Genomic DNA, 19,643 nt, shown 5'->3' with positions numbered 1-19,643 from the left:
TCTGCTTCACATGTTGAGCTAATAAATTACTCCAGTTAGGCTGTTCTTCTTTCCTGGGGAAAGGAGGCCTCTAGTTAATCATCATACTTCTGCTAAATAACCTCACCAAAATTTTCTCAAGGTCATTTAAGCTGATTTCACATTAACTTCTAATATATACTTGCAGTAATTCATCATTTCTCTAGTTTATGGGTCATTATGCTCTGACTTCTTGTATACTTTGTGTACATGGACACAGACTTCCTTCCAGCCATGTTGTGGACTCATCCAGAGTTGCAGCTACAATGCTATTGAATTTACTGATTTTGTGTAGAAGTCTTTAGGACTCTGTGTGTGTGTGTTTTAGTTCTGTGGATTTTTGCTTTCTAAGTTAGAAGAATAATAATGATCAGAAGTGTGTGCTTATCCTGCTGCTTGCTTCTCAAGTTGCAAAGGACTTCAGGGTCATAGTGACACCATGCCTAATTGAATCTGTTGGGGGATCTTAAGAGGAAGTTGCTTGACACTAGTACCCTGTGATATGACTAAAAGCATGGTATCATCTTTAGGAGGAAAACAGATTAGGAAGATAATGTGTCCCCAGGGAATTCAATACTTCAGGTCCTTGAGGAAGTGATTTAAAGTATCATCTGCTCTGTGCTGTGCATCATTTTATACTTTCCTTCAGATTGCTCAGCCTCACGTAGGTTATTTGGATGTGCATCTATTTTTGTGAATTAGTTTCTAGCACTCAAAGAAATATAATGGGAACATTATCTGGGATTTTGAAAGAGGCAGAAGGGACTTTCATAACAGTGATGACAGAAATTTTGAAAGTAGCTCAGGCCATGGCTCTGTTGCTGTCCCACTGCTGATGTGATGAGATGCTCGTAGAATTTGAAGGGGGAGGAGGTAGAAGGTGTTCTGTTTCTTTTTCCTCTTTGTGTTCACAGGGGTGGTTATTTCATGGTTATTTCATGTCAGTAGTTCATCCCTCACCCTTCTTACTCATTTCATGTGATTTTATGTTCCAGGGAGGTTTTGCAGTTTGTCTCCTGACTATGTGTGTCTCTTACTTTTGCACCCCCAGTGTGATAACGACACTCATTTGCTTCCTATGTATATTTGCACCCCTACAGTCCTATTTTCAGAGATTCCAGCATCAGCCCAACCTGCTGTTTGGATGCATCCCATTGTCTCCCATTTCCCCTCCTTAATTTAAATAGTACTGTTCCTAGCTCAACAAGCTCTTAGCACCATAAATATTTCCTTTATGCCTTTGAGTTTTCTTCAGCCAGATTTTGTACAGTGTGCACAGTTGCTAGTGAGGGGTGCAGCTCTTGCCATCTCTTCAGCCTTCCCTATATCTGTCCAAGTTAGTTTTCCACTGTGTGGTACAATGTGTGCTGCTCTCTATCTGCACGCAGTGGTCGCCAATGTTTTAGCAGATGTTTGCACAGATGTTTCTGGGTATGGAAAGTTCAGTGCAATAAGCATTGATCTGTGATCTTTAGATGTTAAATTTTTTTTTCTTTATTCACAGGGGATCTTGTGGTGGGTGATATCAGCTGCATTTTTCACCATGTAGATATGAACGTATGATAACACCTCCAAGTACAGTAATATTATTGTACATGTTGAACAAGGGTTAGTGTGATTTCTAGAGGCTCTGAGGGAGGTTCTTTCTGCATGTCTCATCCTTAATTCAGTCTCTTGATGCCAATCTGTCTGATTTGAATGGTACTTGATCAAGATTTTACCTAGTTCTGAATCCTGAAGGTTATTCCCCTTCCTGATAATAATTTCATTTATTTTGGAGCAAAAGATCTCCTTTAATATCCTCTCATAATTTGTGAACTCTATATTCTGCAGCTCTGCCTTGGCAATTGGCTGGGAACATAACTAAGTGTTTCAGTCCAGGGAAAAGAAAGAGGCAACAGTGATATCTCCACATCCTCAGTGTCAAAGCAGAAATGCTGTCCCCACACCTTCAGGCTGTCTCTGAGTGGGACACTAAAGAGAGGATGGAGGCAGGAGCAAGCAGAGAGCTAAGCTGGGCCATGCAGAGTGGCGGAGACCAAAGTGCAAGACTTGTCTGTACAGGCACACACAGCGATCACATGGACGGGGTTTGGCATCGCCAGTACTTAGCACTGCAGTATTACCATTATTCTTTTCCACTGCTCAGTGTCAGATTCAGTCTGATGATAGCCCTCTCCCTCTCTGGGTTTCAGTGGTTTCCTGATTTGGTTTTCTAGAAACAGCCTCAGGCACTAGTCAGTTTCTGGCTGAACATTAGGATTCCATAATTCTGTGAGGAAAAACTGCTTCCCTCACAGAAGTATGGCCAGGCCATAGCCAGATCAGATAACCAGATTGTGACAAACATTGATGTACAGCCTTTGCTTCAAATGTAGGTTTACTGATCTCTCTGCACACATACAGCTGAATCATTTCAGATGCTGTAAGAGACTTTTTGCCATGTTTTTTTCTGTCAAAGTGTAACACATCATAATCCAAAATGGGTCCTAATGTTCTGCAGTCAGACACTGAATTAGCTTCAGGCCCTCCAAGAGTATGGAAAAGTCTGGCGTCTTCGGTTGGCCCTAAGGATGCTACTGACCTTTATGTGTCTCATTTACATTCTCTGTTAAATAGATCTTATACAACACTATAACCTACAGTCATCAAAATATACCATGGATGGTGGAGAAATAACCTTTCATAATGGGACTCTTTACCTGGAACTGTTGCTGTTCATTCAGACAAGTTGTAGGCTCCATCTGGTTTTTACTTAATCATGGGGCTATAGCAGTAAGTCTTACTGCTCATCTTTCATTGAGAGTCTTGAGGTGACTTTGATATAATGATACAGCACTATATTATACGCCAGTTATGTCTTTTCAGATGAAGCCATGCATGCCGTGTGTTCCAAAGGGGCCATTAAAGTATCATTAGCAGCAATTTTTCATTCCTTCTCTTTTGAAATCTTCCAGCTACAAACCCAGACTCCTGGTAGGTTTCCTGTTATCAGATAAAATAATAATTAGCTGCCAAATAACATTTCTGGCTGTGCTTGTGATATGAGATGGGATGGACCTGGAAAGCAGAATTATTTTGTCTGCATTTAATGCATCATTTAACAAAATGATTATTTTTTATTTCTCTGTGCCAGAGCCAGACTTTAGGTTGCACAATGCAGGACTAAACTGAACTGATGAAGACATCTCCTTGGTCATTTGGGTTTATGGGCGTATTCCACTTGTGGTTTTGACATTCACAAGCCTCCAGAAACACTGGTTTTCAACGCCCCCTGCAGGTCTTTAATCCAACAATTGAGGATGGAGAATTCAGAACCTCCCTGGGTGACCTGCCTCCTTACTGCCCCACTCTGCTAGTGAAGAAGTTGACTTCCTAGTGTTGAGGTTAAATCTCTCAACTATGTTTTGTAGCTGCTGCCCATTAATATACCCTCTGCTACCACTGAGAAGAATGAACAGATACTAGATCATCCTTTAACCTCTCCCAAAATACCCAAGTTCAGCTCCCTCAGCATCTTGTTCTGGGTCGTGGCCTTTATGCCTCTGACCATCTTGGTTGCCATCCTCTGGACTGCCAATTCCTTGATATCTCACTTAAACTGAGGGTTCAAAATTGCAGTCCAGGAAGCAAATTAGTCTATCGAGACCTCACCAAGACCAGGTTCTTTTCCAAATTCTGTCTAAACAAACTGTTGTATACTCTCAAGGGACTAGCTCTTAGTACTGAGTTCAAGAAGGAAGACACTTTGACAGCTGGAAAATAAAGTGATCAGTTAAGAAAGGCAAGGCAGGGGGAAATAGCAGTGGGAACTTGACATGGGAGGGAAATTACTGTTTAAAGGACATAAGGATAAGTTACTTCACCAGCAGCTCTATGGAAGGACAGGTCAAGCAAACAGTTCAAATTTGAAAATTTTAAATAACAGTGAAATTTAAAAATTAAAGCCATTTTAAGTCAAAATGCTCTGCCTCAGGACAGAAACTTGTTGATACCTGAAAATGCAGACTTTTTTATTTATTAGAAAAATCATGAGAATTAGGATTATTTTGAAAATCTCCATGAAATCTGTGCTATACTTGTGATGGAAATAAATAAATAAATAAGTGGAGCCTCTTAATTTTACTTACTTGACTTCTTTTGCCCAGCTTGGGACAGTGTGTTCCCAAGGGAGTAAGAGGACAGAAGGCTTCTTCCTTTTGATTTCAAGGCCATAACTGAAAAATAAGAGATAAGCAAATGCAGAGCATGACTAATTGAAAAGCAAAATCTCTGCCAAAACAATCTACTCTTGTCTGAGAGCTGGGACTGTGACACTGCTCTTGTTACCCAACTCATGGCTCATATGTCAACATCTTGTCCTCTACAGTTTTAAGATGATTTGCAACTCTGTGACCTTGGATGGCCCAAATGCACTTTCCACTTCCTTAAAACTGATGTCTGTCTGCTTGCCCCTTCTGGAGACTTTTCTCTTTGCTCCTCCAGATGTTCCCTGTTACTTTTCAAGCTAGTTTCACTGGATGAGCTCATTAGCTGCACAAACCAAACACGAGAAACACAAGACATTAAAATGTTCTTAGAGCAGAGCAACTATGCTGTTTAATATCCCAGTTAGTGGAGAGTGTGGCTGCACTGTCATTTTGTTAATGATGTCCAAACATTTTTAGGTTGACCTATTCTAAGCAGGTGCTACTGTAGCTGGGGCAACACTTACGAAACATCAAGTTTCTTTCTAACAGGGAAGTTCTTTCCCTCTGAATGCTCTGAATGCTCCATGGAAAAATATGAAGAAAATGTTAGGTTTCACTGAGTTTGCCAGTATATGCAATCTTTTGGCAGAGGTGAATGTATGTAATCTTTACTCTGTAATTGTCTAAACTTAAAACAGACTGTTCCAAACATCTGCCTGCATTCTTCCCACAGATACATTTCCCAAAATAAATTTATGGGAAGATGATTATTCATCACTCATAGATCCACACAAATAATAATGGCTGGCTTACTGGGGATATTTCATTTTCTTACGCTATTGAATAAACCATTTATTTAGAATAAACCAAACCAGGTTGGAAGACACCTTCAAGATCATCGTGTCCAACCCATTAACCAATCCAACCCACCCAAACAGCTAACCCATGGCACCAAGCACCCCATCAAGTCTCCTCCTGAACACCTCCAATGATGGTGACTCCACCACCTCCTTGGGCAGCCCATTCCAATGGGCAATCACTCTTTCTGTATAGAACTTCTTCCTAACATCCAGCCTGAACCTTCCCTGGCACAGCCTGAGACTGTGTCCCCTTGTTCTGGTACTGGCTGCCTGGGAGAAGAGACCATCATCCGCCTGTCTACAACTTCCCTTCAGGTAGCTGTAGAGAGTGATAAGCTCACCCCTGAGTCTCCTCTTTTCCAGGCTGAGCAATCCCAGCTCCCTCATGTTATGCTTCATGCAGAATGTTTGTTTCTGCTCAGCCTACAGTACACAGCAAGAATAAATTCAGCTGGCATCTGATATCTATAAAACTATGTTATCTTTTCTAGGTTCAGAGTCTGTTATTTTGCAATACGTTCTGGAGATTTCGTGTCTGGGATCAATTTTAATGACGCACCTAGGCACTCCTTTGTGCTCTGGAGAAGCTGAGCCCTAAATAGTCATATTTCCCTCTTATCATTGCATGTCCTGTAGACTCTGTCTTGATGTCTCTGTCTTGATGCTAGCTCATTTGTCGCTATTATTACCTTGTGTTGCGTTATGAACATTCGTGGGGACTTCGGGATCTGTATCAAGAGTCTAATAGAAAGTCCTGATCACTGCTGATTTTGCTGTAAGAGCTGACTTTTGGTCAATTGTCTGCTTTGGATACAATAAAAATGCAAATATTCAGCAATATTCAGCTCAGAAGATCCAACTGATCAAGAGTAAGAAACAAAACTTCCACCCTGAGGACCTGGCTTTTCATTGCTAATGTGCCCGTTTCTGACATGCATTATGAGTTGTTAACCACTGCCTGATCTGGGATGAAATTAAGCAATCTCTATGCCAGCCCGGAGATGCAGCTGAAGGGTGGAAAGACATGTGGCTTTATGCAATAGGTCATTCATATTTGATTTTAGTTTCATTTTTGCTTTATTAAAGTCCACACATGGTGTTCCCTTGAGAAATATGCAATGTTGGTTAATATTAGGATGTTTGCAACTCTGTGAATGCAGATGTGAGTCTCCTCAATGCCTTTTAAAATAAATTTGGTTAATGGGAGCATTAAGGTGGCACATAGTGTGGGAACTGGCTCTACATTTCTGCTTGTGCTGTCTAGCTAGTTCAGCCAGTAGGTGGAACCAGGAGAAAGCAGAAGTGTCATCTGGCAGAGAGTACAAATGCACAGCCCCGAGGCATTCGCTTGAAGTTGTGTTTTTCACGTAGACGTCCCTGTTTAGGACAGCCAAACTGCAAAATCTGGAGATATTTCTAAACAGTGGCAGTCTGATACTGTAAGGCCTCGGTGTAGGAACTCCCACTGGTGAGGATGTTTTGGTCATTCTGCAAATCAGCTGATTTGATCACATAGTAAGGAGGACATTTTAAAAAAGAGTTCCACACTGACTGATTTCTCTTGCAACTATGTCAGAGATGGAGAGCAGAGGATAATCCAGATCACGTTGCATCCCTCCATCAATGACATCTGGCTTTTGCTCAGAAAGGAAATATCACAAATGCAGGTTAAAAATATGCCTTTTAATACTTTCTACTGTGGGAAATTAAAAGATGTCCACTCAATGGCATGTGCCCTGAAAAACACAGCTTTTGGAGCGGAAAGTGAGCTCAAAGGTCCTTGTTTTAGAGCAAATTACCACCAATGGGAAAACTGCAGGAGGTGATAAGCTACTACTGGTTCAGCAGACCTCTATCCACCACCTTCTCATAAGAATAGAATAGAATAGAATAGAATAGAATAGAATAGAATAGAATAGAATAGAATAGAATAGAATAGAATAGAATAGAATAGAATAGAATAGAATAGACCAGGTTGGAAGAGACCTTCAAGATCATCGTGTCCAACCTATCATCCAACACCACCTAGTCAACTAAACCATGCTACCAAGCACCCTATCAAGTGTCCTCCTGAACACCTCCAGTGATGGTGACTCCACCACCTCCCTGGGCAGCCCATTCCAATGGGCAATCACTCCCTCTGTGTAGAACATCCTCCTAACCTCCAGTCTAAACCTCCCCTGACACAGCCTGAGACTGTGTCCTCTTGTTCTGGTGCTGGCTGCCTGGGAGAAAAGACCAACCTCTGCCTGTCTACAACCTCCCTTCAGGTAGTTGTAGAGAGCAATAAGGTCACCCCTGAGTGTCCTCTTCTCCAGGCTAAGCAACCTCAGCTCCCTCAGTCTCTCCTCATAGGGCTTGTGTTCCAAACCCCTCACCAACTTTGTTGCTCTTCTCTGGACATATTCCAGCAGATTTCCAGATCTGCCAACAGCCAGAAAAATTGACTTTATAAGTTGTTATTCTTTCAGACTTTTTTTTTTTCCCCCCCATCAGTAAATGGGAGAGGAGGAGAATGGATAGCTTTTCCCTACTTTCTCATAATTAGGAAAATACTTGAAAGAAAAACACTTCAACAGTAAAATCTTGCAGCACCGAAACAGCAAAATCAATATATATTAATTTCTTTTTAAACACCTGTACAAAAAGATGAGCAAAGGAATACATTGCCATACATGTAGGGCTTTGCTGCTAAAAACAAACCTAGAGATTTCATTATGTATTGTGGGAAAGTGCTGCTGTATATCTGCCTGGCTTGCAATTTAAACTGTATACATAGCTTGGTCTTTCCAGTTTCTAGGTGAACATTAAGATTCCATAATTCTGTGAGGAAAAGTTGCTTCCCTCACAGAAGTATGGCCAAGCTATAGCCAGATCAGATAACTAGATTGTGACAAATATTGATGTACAAATGTTGCTTTACTGATCTCTCTGCACACGTAGAGATGACTCATTTCAGATGCTGTAAGAGGCTTTTTGCCATGGTTTTTTTTTCTGGCCAAGTGTAAGAAAACACAGCATATTTCAAAATGGGTCCTAATGTTCTGCAGTCAGACACTGAATTAGCATCAGGCCCTCCAAGAGCATGGAAAAGTCTGGCATCTTCGATTGGCCCTAAGGATACTACTGATCTTTATGCGTCTCATCTATATCCTCTGTTAAATAGATCTCATACAATACTATAACCTACAGTTATCAAAATACACCATGGATGGTGGAGAAATACCCTTTCATAATGGGACTCTTTACCTGGAACTGTATACATAGCTTGGTCTTTCCAGTTTTTAAAACTAAAATAAACTTACAATTACAGTATTTTTCCCATTAATTTGAAAATATACTTTGTGAATAGACAGAGCATGCTGCCAGAATGCTTCTGTCCATTTCATATCTTTAAGGCTTTCATAGTAAACCCCATGGGTTTTAAAACTATTGAGTTCATGGCCATGGCAGGCAGTGAGCAATTTTTTATTTTCTCTTTCTCTTCAATGTGACCACAGAAATTAGCTGGAAAGTGTTGCAGCAAAACACTATTCTCTGTAGATGCCAAAAGGAAGTAAGTTTTGGAGTTTGCCAAGCGTAAATCAGGAGCAACTTTAGTAAAGACTTATCAGCCATGGCAGAGTGAGAAAGCCTTCAACTTGGTTTAATGAGATTGGGTTGTACATCCCAAAGTAGCAAAATTAGAGCTAATTAATAACTTGTGGTGGACTATTTTCTAATACAACAAATCCACAGACCCCAAGACCAAAGAGTAATTGTATTAAACAACTAACAGTACTTGGGAAAACTAGTTTCCTAACAGGCACATTCTTTTATCTTTCTGACATTTTAAAAGAAACTTACCAAATCCTCACCACTGTTCTTTTTGGTGTTAAGTTTGTCTTCACTTTCATTTTGGATTTCTTACCAAGCTATCACTCTTCTACACTTATAGTGTAGAAAGACATTAAGACTTAAGACTTAAGACATTAAGACTTAAGACATTATTCCTGAACCTTTATTTACATGAGGGCTTTTTCATTATTTGTTTGTTTCTAGTTAAGGATGGCCATTGATGAAGACCATTAGAGTGTGATTTCCTGTTGTAGCACCTGTGGAAAGAGCTGGTTTTGTTGTAGTATTTATAAAGCATTATTCATGATGTCTTAACCCTCATAGCTATGAATAATAAAGTCTATGTATATATCCCAGAGTGTTCTGGGACGTTTAAGTGATAGGACTGGATGAATTTTCCAAAGGTATTTAGATATTCCAGTGATGGCAGCTGACCATGGAAATGGAAAGTCAAGAATTTTATATATCTAGAGAATTGCTGCTCCCATAGCAAAAGTCTGAGGAACTTAGGAGGCAAAGAAGAAGGGCCTGGAAGCTGTACAGGTTGTGCACTTCTAGTGGACTCTAGAATCCAACCTAGTTTCCAAAGGCTGGGCTTTTTGTTGGGTAGCAAGGAAACTTAGAACATAATGCTGCTTCCATCTCTCCATGCATTCCCTATTTGTAAAATATGGGAGTCATAGTATCCACACTGTGTCCTCTCTAAGCCATACCACCACACATTTCAGCCTGCACACCCAAGAACTACAACAACTAGTCGCTATAAGGACACTTGAAAATCTTCCTTGGCCAGCTCAGGCTTTAGACCTAGAAGAATGCTCTTAAGGAATTTACTCTAAATTCCTGTCTATCACAAGGCCCCAAATGACTCCCAACCACCCAGTCCTTCTTAATTCAGCCTCAGTCCTTCACACATTAACTTAAACTGTAAGACTAGCAGTATTCCTCCCTGCTACGTGCGTTGGTTCACACATTTAAATCTACACACGGTAGAAACTTTTTGTTTGCTCACGTTGACAATAGAAACATGGGATTGCAAAGGGATTTACTTACAGGGTTGGGTCATGGCAATGAGGTCTTTAAATAGTTGTGTGACTTCTGTCTGTGTATCTGGATTTGACTGTTAAGCACCTTTTTTAATGATCAGCAACAAAGTAAATAGGTATATTGCACTTGAAGAGGCCTCTCTTCTCAGGTGACAGATTATTGCACCTACTCAAATTATTGTGAGTGGAATGAAAAATACTGCTATTAAAAGCCCAGGGCTTTGCACTGATCTCAATGTTCCCCTGTTAACAACTCTGGCAACATCAAGGAGCCTTAAAAGTGAAAGCAAAATATATTGGTATGTTTTAGCTTAAACATGACTTTAAAGGTGATTTTAATCCAACTTTAAGGAAAAGAGTTTGTAAAGGGGACTTAATGGAATTGGGAATTATGACCAGAACAAACACATTGTCTATTTGGCAGTGATTATCAATGTGTTAACAATTTAATGTTCTAAGAACAGGGTAACTAATTACAAAGATACTTAGATACACTTCCAGGTACAGCAGTAGCAGGTTTAGAAATGTATTTTGATAAAATTTGAATTTACAAAGAAAGAAGCTGTAGAAGACAGTAAAAGGGCTTTTCAGAAGTATCCTGATGAATAGCTCATTGGCTATGGAACCACAATTCTTGTGAATGCTTTTCCTTACAAAGACTTAGATTGAGACATTTTCTCAATGGAGAGGTGATGGAAAGTCTTTCATTTGAGACATCTGAAGCTGTAAAGAGGACCAAACATGGTACAAGGTAGCCAGGAATGGATGGGATTATTTTAGTCATTTCTAGACCTTATCTTTCCTTGACTAAACTTTGTAGGGTTACACACTTATTCTTTGCATCTCACATCTTGTCACCAGAAAGGGCTTCTGGACCACATATGCTCAAGCAGGGTCATGTTGTGGCTGGTGACAGCCTGTCAATAACCCTGTTTATAGCTATGCATGAGGTACTGTGCCTTGACTGATCCTCATGTGCAGCTCAGGTTTTCTGTGCAGTGATCCTGGCAGAAAACTCATCTTCTCTTTGTCACTGGGCTGATTTGCATTCTTCCTGCACCACAAGCATAGCTGGTATTAAATGTGATCCAGAATTTGTTCTGCAGGGACTGGTGAATGCAATGAAGGCAATGAACCTCTGCTCTCTATGGGTTTTGCTAGTACCCCAGCAATTCATTATTTCAGAGATAGTGACCTGAGCATCATTGTGTTAAATGAAATCCCTTTTCTACCCTGATATACCTTGATCAGATTTTTTTTTTAATTGATTTATGAGGTTGTTGTTTGTTTTTCCTGTATTTGCCAAGAAAATTGAGATCAGAAAATGGAAACTTGGCAGTGCTACAGGCTGGGGTCAGAGTGGCTGGAGAGCAGCCAGGCAGAGAGGGACCTGGGGGTACTGGTTGACAGTAGACTGAACATGAGCCTGCAGTGTGCCCAGGCAGCCAAGAAGGCAAATGACATCCTGGCCAGGATCAGGAACAATGTGGCCAGCAGGAGCAGGGATGTCATTCTGCCCTGTACTCAGCACTGGTTAGGTCACACCTTGAGTATTGTGTCCAGTTCTGGGCCCCTCAGTTTAGGAAAGATGTTGACTTGCTGGAACGAGTCCAGAGAAGGGCAACAAAGTTGCTGAGGGGTTTGGAGCACAAGTCCTATGAGGAGAGGCTGAGGGAGCTGGGGTTGCTTAGCCTGGAGAAGAGGAGGCTCAGGGGAGACCTTATTGCTTTCTACAACTCCCTGAAGGGAGATTGTAGCCAGGTGAGGGTAGATCTCTTCTCCCAGGCAACCTAGCAGTCTCAAGCTGCGCCAGGGGAGGTTTAGACTGGATGTTAGGAAGAAATTCTTCATAGAGAGAATGATTGCCCATTGGAATGGACTGCCTGGGGAGGTGGTGGAGTTGCCATCACTGGAGGTGTTTAGGAGACTTGATGGATCCTTTGTGCCATGGTTTAGTTGATTAGATGGTGTTGGAGGATGGGTTGGATGTGATGATCTTGAAGATCTCTTCCAACCTGGTCTGGTCTATTCTATTCTATTCTATTCTATTCTATTCTATTCTATTCTATTCTATTCTATTCTATTCTATTCTATGTTATGCTATGCTATGCTATGCTATGCTATGCTATGCTATGCTATGCTATTACAGTTTTCCTCCCTTTATCACCGTGCTGGCAAATATTTGTCCACTGTTAATGAGAAAAGTGCTAACATCATGAATCTTCATTTACACTCATCTGATTTGAAGGCCCTATGGTGACTTCAAGTACAACAAAAAATGTGACAAAAGGCACACTGCAGAAATATTCCAGATGTTTGATTGATGTGGGCCAGGGTAATATCGTGGGAACCATAGTGTGAAACCTGGAAAAGCCCATCACAGACCTAAGAACCTTATAACTCATTTAGGATTCACAGAAAGCATTTCTACTGAATATGATAATCTGGACACTGCAAAGAATGGATAAGGGTGGGTGCTTAGGGGAAATACATGGCACTTTAAAAAACAAAAATACTATTTTAAAATGTTCTTAAAATGTTATAGCCATAGTGTAGCTTCATCACTTAGGACTTGGGTTCTGCCAGAGAGCTGAACTGCATGTGAGTTCTGTTGTAGGAATGGAAACAAGCAAAATGTTTTTCAAGCAGAGGTGAGTGAATTTGAGTGAACTTGTGCATCATAACTTTCAGAGGCAGCTAGCCACATTCTTAGTTTCAGAGGTTATCTTTTCCTTTCTCTAACCTCATCTCTGTTTAAGTCAAAGTTCTAGGACATTATAAGGTGGCAATTATTGTGGTATTAGTGGTATTGCAAGAAGAAATGAAATGTCCAAGTATCTTCAGGAGGTCCATGATGGCGTGTTAGACCTATGGCCTTCAGACTGCTCTTGCAACACAGAGGTTCATGACTGGGTGTCTCCAAGGGTGATAGGCTCACAGGACTGCTCCTGATCCTCTCATGAATTTATGGGATCCTTTGTTTTGGTTGCAAGACCCACACAATTACAGATAAGCTTGAGGAAGATGAGGCCAAACAGGGCTGCATGTGTTTTCACACTGCAACATGGAGACCTTTATCTTGCTCGGTGATCTGAAGCACAGTGACTGCTGTACAAGGAAGCCTTTGAATCACCAAGAGGCTCTTCAGCCATCTAGCAATCAACAGGTACAACAGTTATGGGATGACACAATCCTCTTCCAGAGCCAAGCACCACTGAGTGACATGGGCTGGACATTTCACACTTTCTTCTCATGTATTGGAGAGGTTTTGACATGTTCCTACAGAGGGACCTCTGTTTCGAGAGGAGTGTTCTAAGGAAGGCTGAGTACCAGCAGGCTTATGCTACGCAGTTTGGAAGCTAGTTCAAGCTGCAGAGCATTTGCCTTTGGGTGGTATCTGAAGAGGTTTACAAGAGAGCAATGGCTGCTCCCTTTCCATAGTTCTCGTGCATTTATTATTGTTTTGTTGTTTTTTTTTTCTTGCAGTCTCTTTAGACCTGAGGGGATTTTAATTGAGATCTATCACCACAGGCTTTACAACCCCCTTTCTTCTGGAATGCTCTCCAAGCTGTGTTTCTTTGTTTGTAGGCCACTGCCCAGAGCTCCACCACCATGACCCCCACCATCCCTGCCACAACAGAGGCCTACACGCGGACTCAGTACTGTAAGTGGCCATGCGAGTGTCCGAAGTCCCCACCTCGGTGCTCGGTAGGTGTCAGCCTGGTCACAGATGGCTGCGAGTGCTGCAAGACCTGTGCCAAGCAGCGTGGAGAAAGTTGCACTGAGGCCGACACCTGTGATTTCCACAGGGGCTTGTACTGTGACTACAGCGGAGACAGACCTAGGTACGAAATAGGAGTATGTGCACGTAAGTGACGTACATATATATTCTTGACTTAGATATACATTGGCAGCTTCCCTCAGTCTGAGAAAAGGTTGAGATTTATCTCATCAGATTTGTGGCTGTATGCACATCAACCTCTCCATCATCTGCCATTTCCTTGTAACGGTCTTCATTCTCAGGACAGCTGGCTGGATGAGGAATGGCATCTGTATTCTTTCCCTTTGAGCTGGCTGCAGCCAAGAATGAGGAAAAAATATTTGACGGTCTTCAAATTTGCAAGCAGATGATTCTGTATCTCCCATAACAGGAGGAGATGCTGTAATGGAGTGGGGATGAAGGAAGGATAGGCATGCAGCCGGCTTTAAAGACAAGCGATGTGGGTGTCTACATGAAAACCATGATATTAAGGAGGTGCTTTTGATTATTTCTAGTAGCGAATCCCTAGGAAGGATAGGATGTTTATTCATTTCAGTACTGGCTTTCTTACTTGGATAATTGTTTTTTTTTTTTAAATTTTTAGCCCTCCCCATACATCATAGGCATTCAACATGCCTGTGGCAACGGCACTCTGATATAGGAATATTGATCCCCAGCTTCCCCAGTGACATCTGGAAGGATTCCCAGTCTGCACTTTCACATCACTATTATATGACATTTATGGTTGTACAGCAACTGGCATTGTGGTGTGCACAGCTGAGGGGTATGAGCAGTAGGTCTCTCCACAGTTATGAAGTGACTTGACTCTGGCTGCTACAGAAAGCTGTAGCCTTTCCCTGGCTTTCAGTATCCAGACAGATGCACACAACACGATCTGTCACATACAGGCTACCTCACTCCCCTCTAAGTACATCAGCTATTGCTCTATCCACAGGGTGAGTGAAGGCAAGAGTGAGACTCCAATGCTGGGTGTTGGTTGGGGATTAACTTCTGTGAGGAATGTACTTGGCAGATGGATGCCAAAAGCTAAGTCTAGAGAATCTTGTGCAGGCAGGACTAGAGAAACAATATCATTTGTGGAAAATAAAGGTCTGGAAAGAGCGAGGAACCAGTGATGGAAAAGGGAATGGTGTGAAATTGTGGTAAATTCAGGCTGTATCTAGACTGGCATGTTGAGGTGTGCCCCAGGATCTGACCACCTGGACATTGGAGAGAAACCTGCCTGGAAGTCAGCTCTACTTTTGTTGTTGGTTTTCCTCTGCACTGAAGCACTGAGCACATGCTCGGATGGGGAGGCTGGCATTGTGCGCATGGGGTCAGGAACAAGGATATGCTCCTAAATTTGTCAATGTAGATGCAGATTCTGCATGAAGGTGTTCAACTGCCCCTTTATTTGTGTTTGGGGATGTTCTCATGATGTGCACATCTAGAATTTCAACTGATTTCCCAGCTCTGGCTCCAGCACTGTGTGATGTCTCTTCAACACAGGCTGAAGCATTATTAAAATTGGAGCTGAGAATGATCTGGAGATCTGGATCTGTGCTTCAAATTCCAACAACTTTGATTTTTGTGCAGAAGAAGGGATTTGGTTTTGATGTTTTCACTCAGCCCATTCTAAAAATAGGAACCATTGGCAGGATTTTCAATTTGTGTTGGCCCTGAAACAGCCACATTGCAGCTCCATTTCTGACCAGGCCTATTCAGTGTGTACTCACTGCCTCCGTGTGACTGAACAAGAAACTTGCTTGAATTTGCCATTAGAAGATTTCTGCTGCTGGTTCCAAATAAATCTTCATGACTTTGGAAAAGAAAGAAAGAAAAAAAACCAAGAGTTACTACTTCTGGAAACAATGTGATTCCTGCTCATGGGCAACCAAAATGCTTGAGTTTTTGGTGTTTTAGTTAAAAGTATACATCAAATACTAATTTTTTTTGGCTTTAAAATGTGTTACTTCATTTTCTGAGACAATTGTTCTGTGATAAACTGGGTGGGATCTAGTTGCCCAAATACAGAAATTCGGTGCCATTTTAGGTGCTCCTTTTACTACCTTGCCTATCCTCCTTCTGCTTCAGATGGGTTCAGGTGTTGTGAAGAGTTGTGTCGTAATTGCATCTGTAGTCCTCTCATATGCCTCTGAAAACCTCAAATTTTGCTTAATATCTGTGATGATTACTGTGATTGTTCCAACTTCTGATAATGTTTAACAGCATGACATGGAATGATTTTTTACTTGAGCATTTGTGGATAAAACTTGTTTTATTTTCTAATCCCTTTTTCCCATGAAGCATTAAAAGATTCTTATTTTTGCTGTGACTTCAGCCTCAATAATTCTGTGATTCTGTGAAAGCCCTTTCCTAGAAGGTGTGACCACATTTGCCTCAACATCACACAGAACACATCTCCCCTCAGCACTGCTGCATCTCCATGTTATGGTTTTAATGGTCCTCTGTGTGTCTTACTCTCTTTTTCTTTCCTTTCAGAGATTGTTGGTGTAGGATGTGTCCTCAATGGAGTCAGGTATAACAATGGGGACACATTTCAGCCCAACTGCAAATACAACTGCACATGCATTAATGGGGCTGTGGGCTGTATTCCCATGTGCACAAACTCACGTCCTCCCCTTGTATGGTGCCCAAACCCAAAGTTGATTAAGATGGCAGGGAAGTGCTGCGAGCAGTGGATTTGTGATGACTCCAAGAAAATCAGGAAGACATCTCCACGCCACATCTCCTCTGCAGGTATAGTGGGAGTGAGGTGGACCTCTCCTTTGTCATTGAGCAACTGCATTTAAAGGCTACAAAGTACTGCCATAGCTAGCAGGTGTGTGATCTTTGTGTGATCGTATCACAGAGACTCCTGCACAACACATGGTGAAGGGCAAGACATGCAAACACCAGCACTGTGCTTGAACTCCTTAGCAGCAGTATGAGACTCATTAAACATTCTTGCGTGACAAAGCCCTTTTGAAACATACATCAGTGGGCACTTTGAAGATGTCACAACTCCTTTTTACTTTATCATTTGCTTTTTCAGTCTGAGCCCTCTGGAAAACAGAACTGGCTTAGGTTAATTCAGGACTGACTTTTTCTGTCTGAGTTATATTGCATTGCTAGCATGATTTTAAAGCCCCTGTATCTTAGCCCCAAACTTACATAAGACCTTGAAAACAGTTATTGTGGTCAAAGTTCACTGCCAATTAGGTTAAATTGTCTTTGTTTTAGTATATTTTTTTAGCAGTTCTGGACTGATGACATAATTGAACTACCTTTTTTACGTATCACATAAATTATCTTCTCTCCCCACACTCATGAGAAGTTCAATAAAGCCCAGTGCACAGAGGCGGTACCAATTGCCTCAACTATGGTCCTAAATGCTTAAGAAGGGTTCACATTGCTATATGTCTTAAATGTATGCTTTTAACACCTTGTGATGTCGTGTTAGCTACACTATCTGCATATTCTAGATTATCTCACAAAAGCAGAGCTCAAAGAGGCATAAGATTTTTGTTGTAAATCAGGATTATTATTTTTTTTCCCCTTATTGGTAAGGGGTGTTTCTCCAGTCCTTGATCTGTATTAATGCTGCACAAAACAAAGCTTCTGTCTTGTGGGCTAAGTTTACCAGAGTTTAGCCCTCACTTCTGTTCCTGGTAGCTTTGTGCTGTGAAGCAGATCCATAGTAGAAACATCTGATACTGAAATTTGCCTTATGGCTTCATGGCCTATGTTCCAAAATGGGCATAACACAGCTTTGCTTGCATGGTGTTTGCTTATAGAAGTGAGACCAGCATTTGTTGCATTTAATACAATAATTAATATGATAATAAATATTATAGTGCACAAGCTCAGTGCAGCAGGGTTTCTGTCAGAGTTTTGCCTTTGGGGTGTCCTGTAAATTGCAGGCCAGTAGGGTCTTTGGCCAAGACTGTGAAGGAACCTGAACTGGGGTCGTCGGCTGCTTTCAAAACAGAGCCCACACTTTCTTCAAGTGGCTGCTGGTCTCCCTGAGAGCTATTCAAGCAGCTCTTCCTCCCAGTGAAAGGCTGTGGCTGCTTCCCAAGCCCTTCAGCCATCCAGCAAAGACTGTTGACCGCTTTCTGCTGCAGGGAATCAATTGAATGGGCTCAGAAATAAACCTCCATGGTGAGATCAGATCTCATCCCTTTTCTGCACCGGCTGGCGCAGGCTTCTGTAATTAAGTGTTTGTATTGTGGCAGCACCTGGGGGCCCACACAAGGGCCCCGTTGTGCAAGGCTGTGAAGGGAAATAAAGAAATGAGCCCTGGCCCCAGGCACTCACAACACTGGAGGGTCTGACACAAGTAGGTCAGCAGCAAAGGGGGTGGGATGAGGAGGTTCACAGGAATGCTGAGCCACTTTGCTGCGATTTGATTATTTGAGTTAGTGGCCTGAATGTTTAATGAGCTGGGGAGAGAGTGTTTAATATGGAAAGCTGCCCCATCTGAATAATGTGGGGTTAATCTGGTCTCTGCAGCATACGAGGGAGAGGATGAAGCCTGGCAGAAGAACTGCATTGTTCACACCTCATCCTGGAGTCCCTGCTCAAAGACGTGTGGGCTAGGGATCTCCACCAGGATTTCCAATGACAACGACCAGTGCCGGCTCCTGAAGGAAAGCCGGCTGTGCAACATGCGGCCCTGTGAGGTGGATATAACCAAGCACATTAAGGTGGGGACGGTTTCTTCATGCATGCCTTCAGCTTTGCCTGGATCTGGGGGTCAGCCTTTGGCATCATTCAGGCCTCTAAGGGTTGTGCTTTTACATGGATTTACTGTGCTGCAGAAAGGACAAGAATGTGTCCTCCCTGTGCTTCCACATGCTGGTATGAAAACCTTCCCCTGAGAGTTTTAATTCCAGACAAAAGGTCCTTGCAAGGAAAAGCAAGCCAAGTCAGCTGTGCTTGCTGCTGGTTTGGACAGACTGTGACTTAGCTAGCAGAAAAGTGATGATCCATGACTGCTCGTGGCTGTGAACTGTATTTTGCAAGTACTCTACTTGCAGCTTCTGGCTTTATCTGTCTAAAAGTGTACATTTGTCATGCCCTGTAGATCAGGATTGCAAAACTCTTAGTTATGGCTTCAAAACTGTTTAAATATCAGAAAGGCAGTTTGTATGTCCTGCTTGTGTCATCAATAATATTAACCATTCTTTTATTGTGTTCTCTGTTTTAGCCTGGGAAGAAGTGCTTGGCTGTCTATAGGGCCAATGAACCAATGAACTACACCATCTCAGGATGTGTGAGCAAAAGTCCTTATAGACCTAAATACTGTGGTGTCTGCACAGACGACAGGTGCTGCACACCATACAAGTCCAAAACTATTGAAGTGAGATTTCAGTGCCCAGATGGAACTGAGCTTTCCTGGAAAATCATGTGGATCAATGCTTGTTTTTGCAACCTGAACTGCAAGAACCCAAATGACATCTTTGCCGACTTGGCTCATTACCATGATTACTCTGAAATCGCTAATTAGATTGGCTGAATGCTGGAATTGACCCATTGCTCTGATTTTACAGAGGTTTTAAAATAAAAGGAGAATCTCATCCATTGCAAGTGTACCATTTGTTGTTTGTTTGGGTTTTTGGAGATGCCTTGAACAGCAAGATTTTCAATTCTAATAATCCCCCATCTATTAACAGCAGCCAGAAATTCTTTCATGCACAGATTCCAGGACTTAAATAACAGTCCTGTTGGCACTGTTGTCTATTAGGTCAGTATTTTAACTGCCCCAAAGAAAGAGTAGCACACTAGTGTGATAGCAAAACGATGGCTGTCAGTAGCTTAGACATGAGATTCAGACATCATTACTTTCATTTCTTTATTATTTGTTATAAGCTGGAACATTATCATTGGCATATATGTTTGTTTTTGTCAACATTAGACTTCTGTCTTT

The 19,643-nt window shown here is 41.8% G+C and overlaps 1 protein-coding gene across 2 annotated transcripts in view; it reads left to right on the top strand.

Moving 5' to 3' along the window:
* CCN4 (cellular communication network factor 4) overlaps nt 1-19,436 on the top strand; it is a 35,380-nt gene extending 15,944 nt beyond the window's left edge. Inside the window, exons 2-5 of one of the 2 annotated variants that reach the window (XM_068155498.1) lie at nt 13,540-13,819; nt 16,214-16,471; nt 18,227-18,420; nt 18,924-19,436. In XM_068155498.1, the coding sequence (XP_068011599.1) occupies nt 13,540-13,819; nt 16,214-16,471; nt 18,227-18,420; nt 18,924-19,223 (1,032 nt within the window). In that variant the 3' untranslated portion in view covers nt 19,224-19,436. Of the gene's footprint in view, nt 1-13,539; nt 13,820-16,213; nt 16,472-18,226; nt 18,421-18,923 lie in introns of those variants that run through there. The other variant, XM_068155499.1, reaches the window with a different exon arrangement.
* The last annotated feature ends 207 nt before the right edge of the window (nt 19,437-19,643 follow it).

This window comes from Melanerpes formicivorus, unplaced genomic scaffold (assembly GCF_026170545.1).
Source record: "Melanerpes formicivorus ecotype bairdi unplaced genomic scaffold, bMelFor1.0.p_v2 SCAF_32, whole genome shotgun sequence".
Classification (NCBI taxonomy): Eukaryota; Metazoa; Chordata; class Aves; order Piciformes; family Picidae; genus Melanerpes; species Melanerpes formicivorus.
Note: the sequence above shows the minus strand (reverse complement) of the source record. Positions and strands in the feature narration are given on the sequence as shown.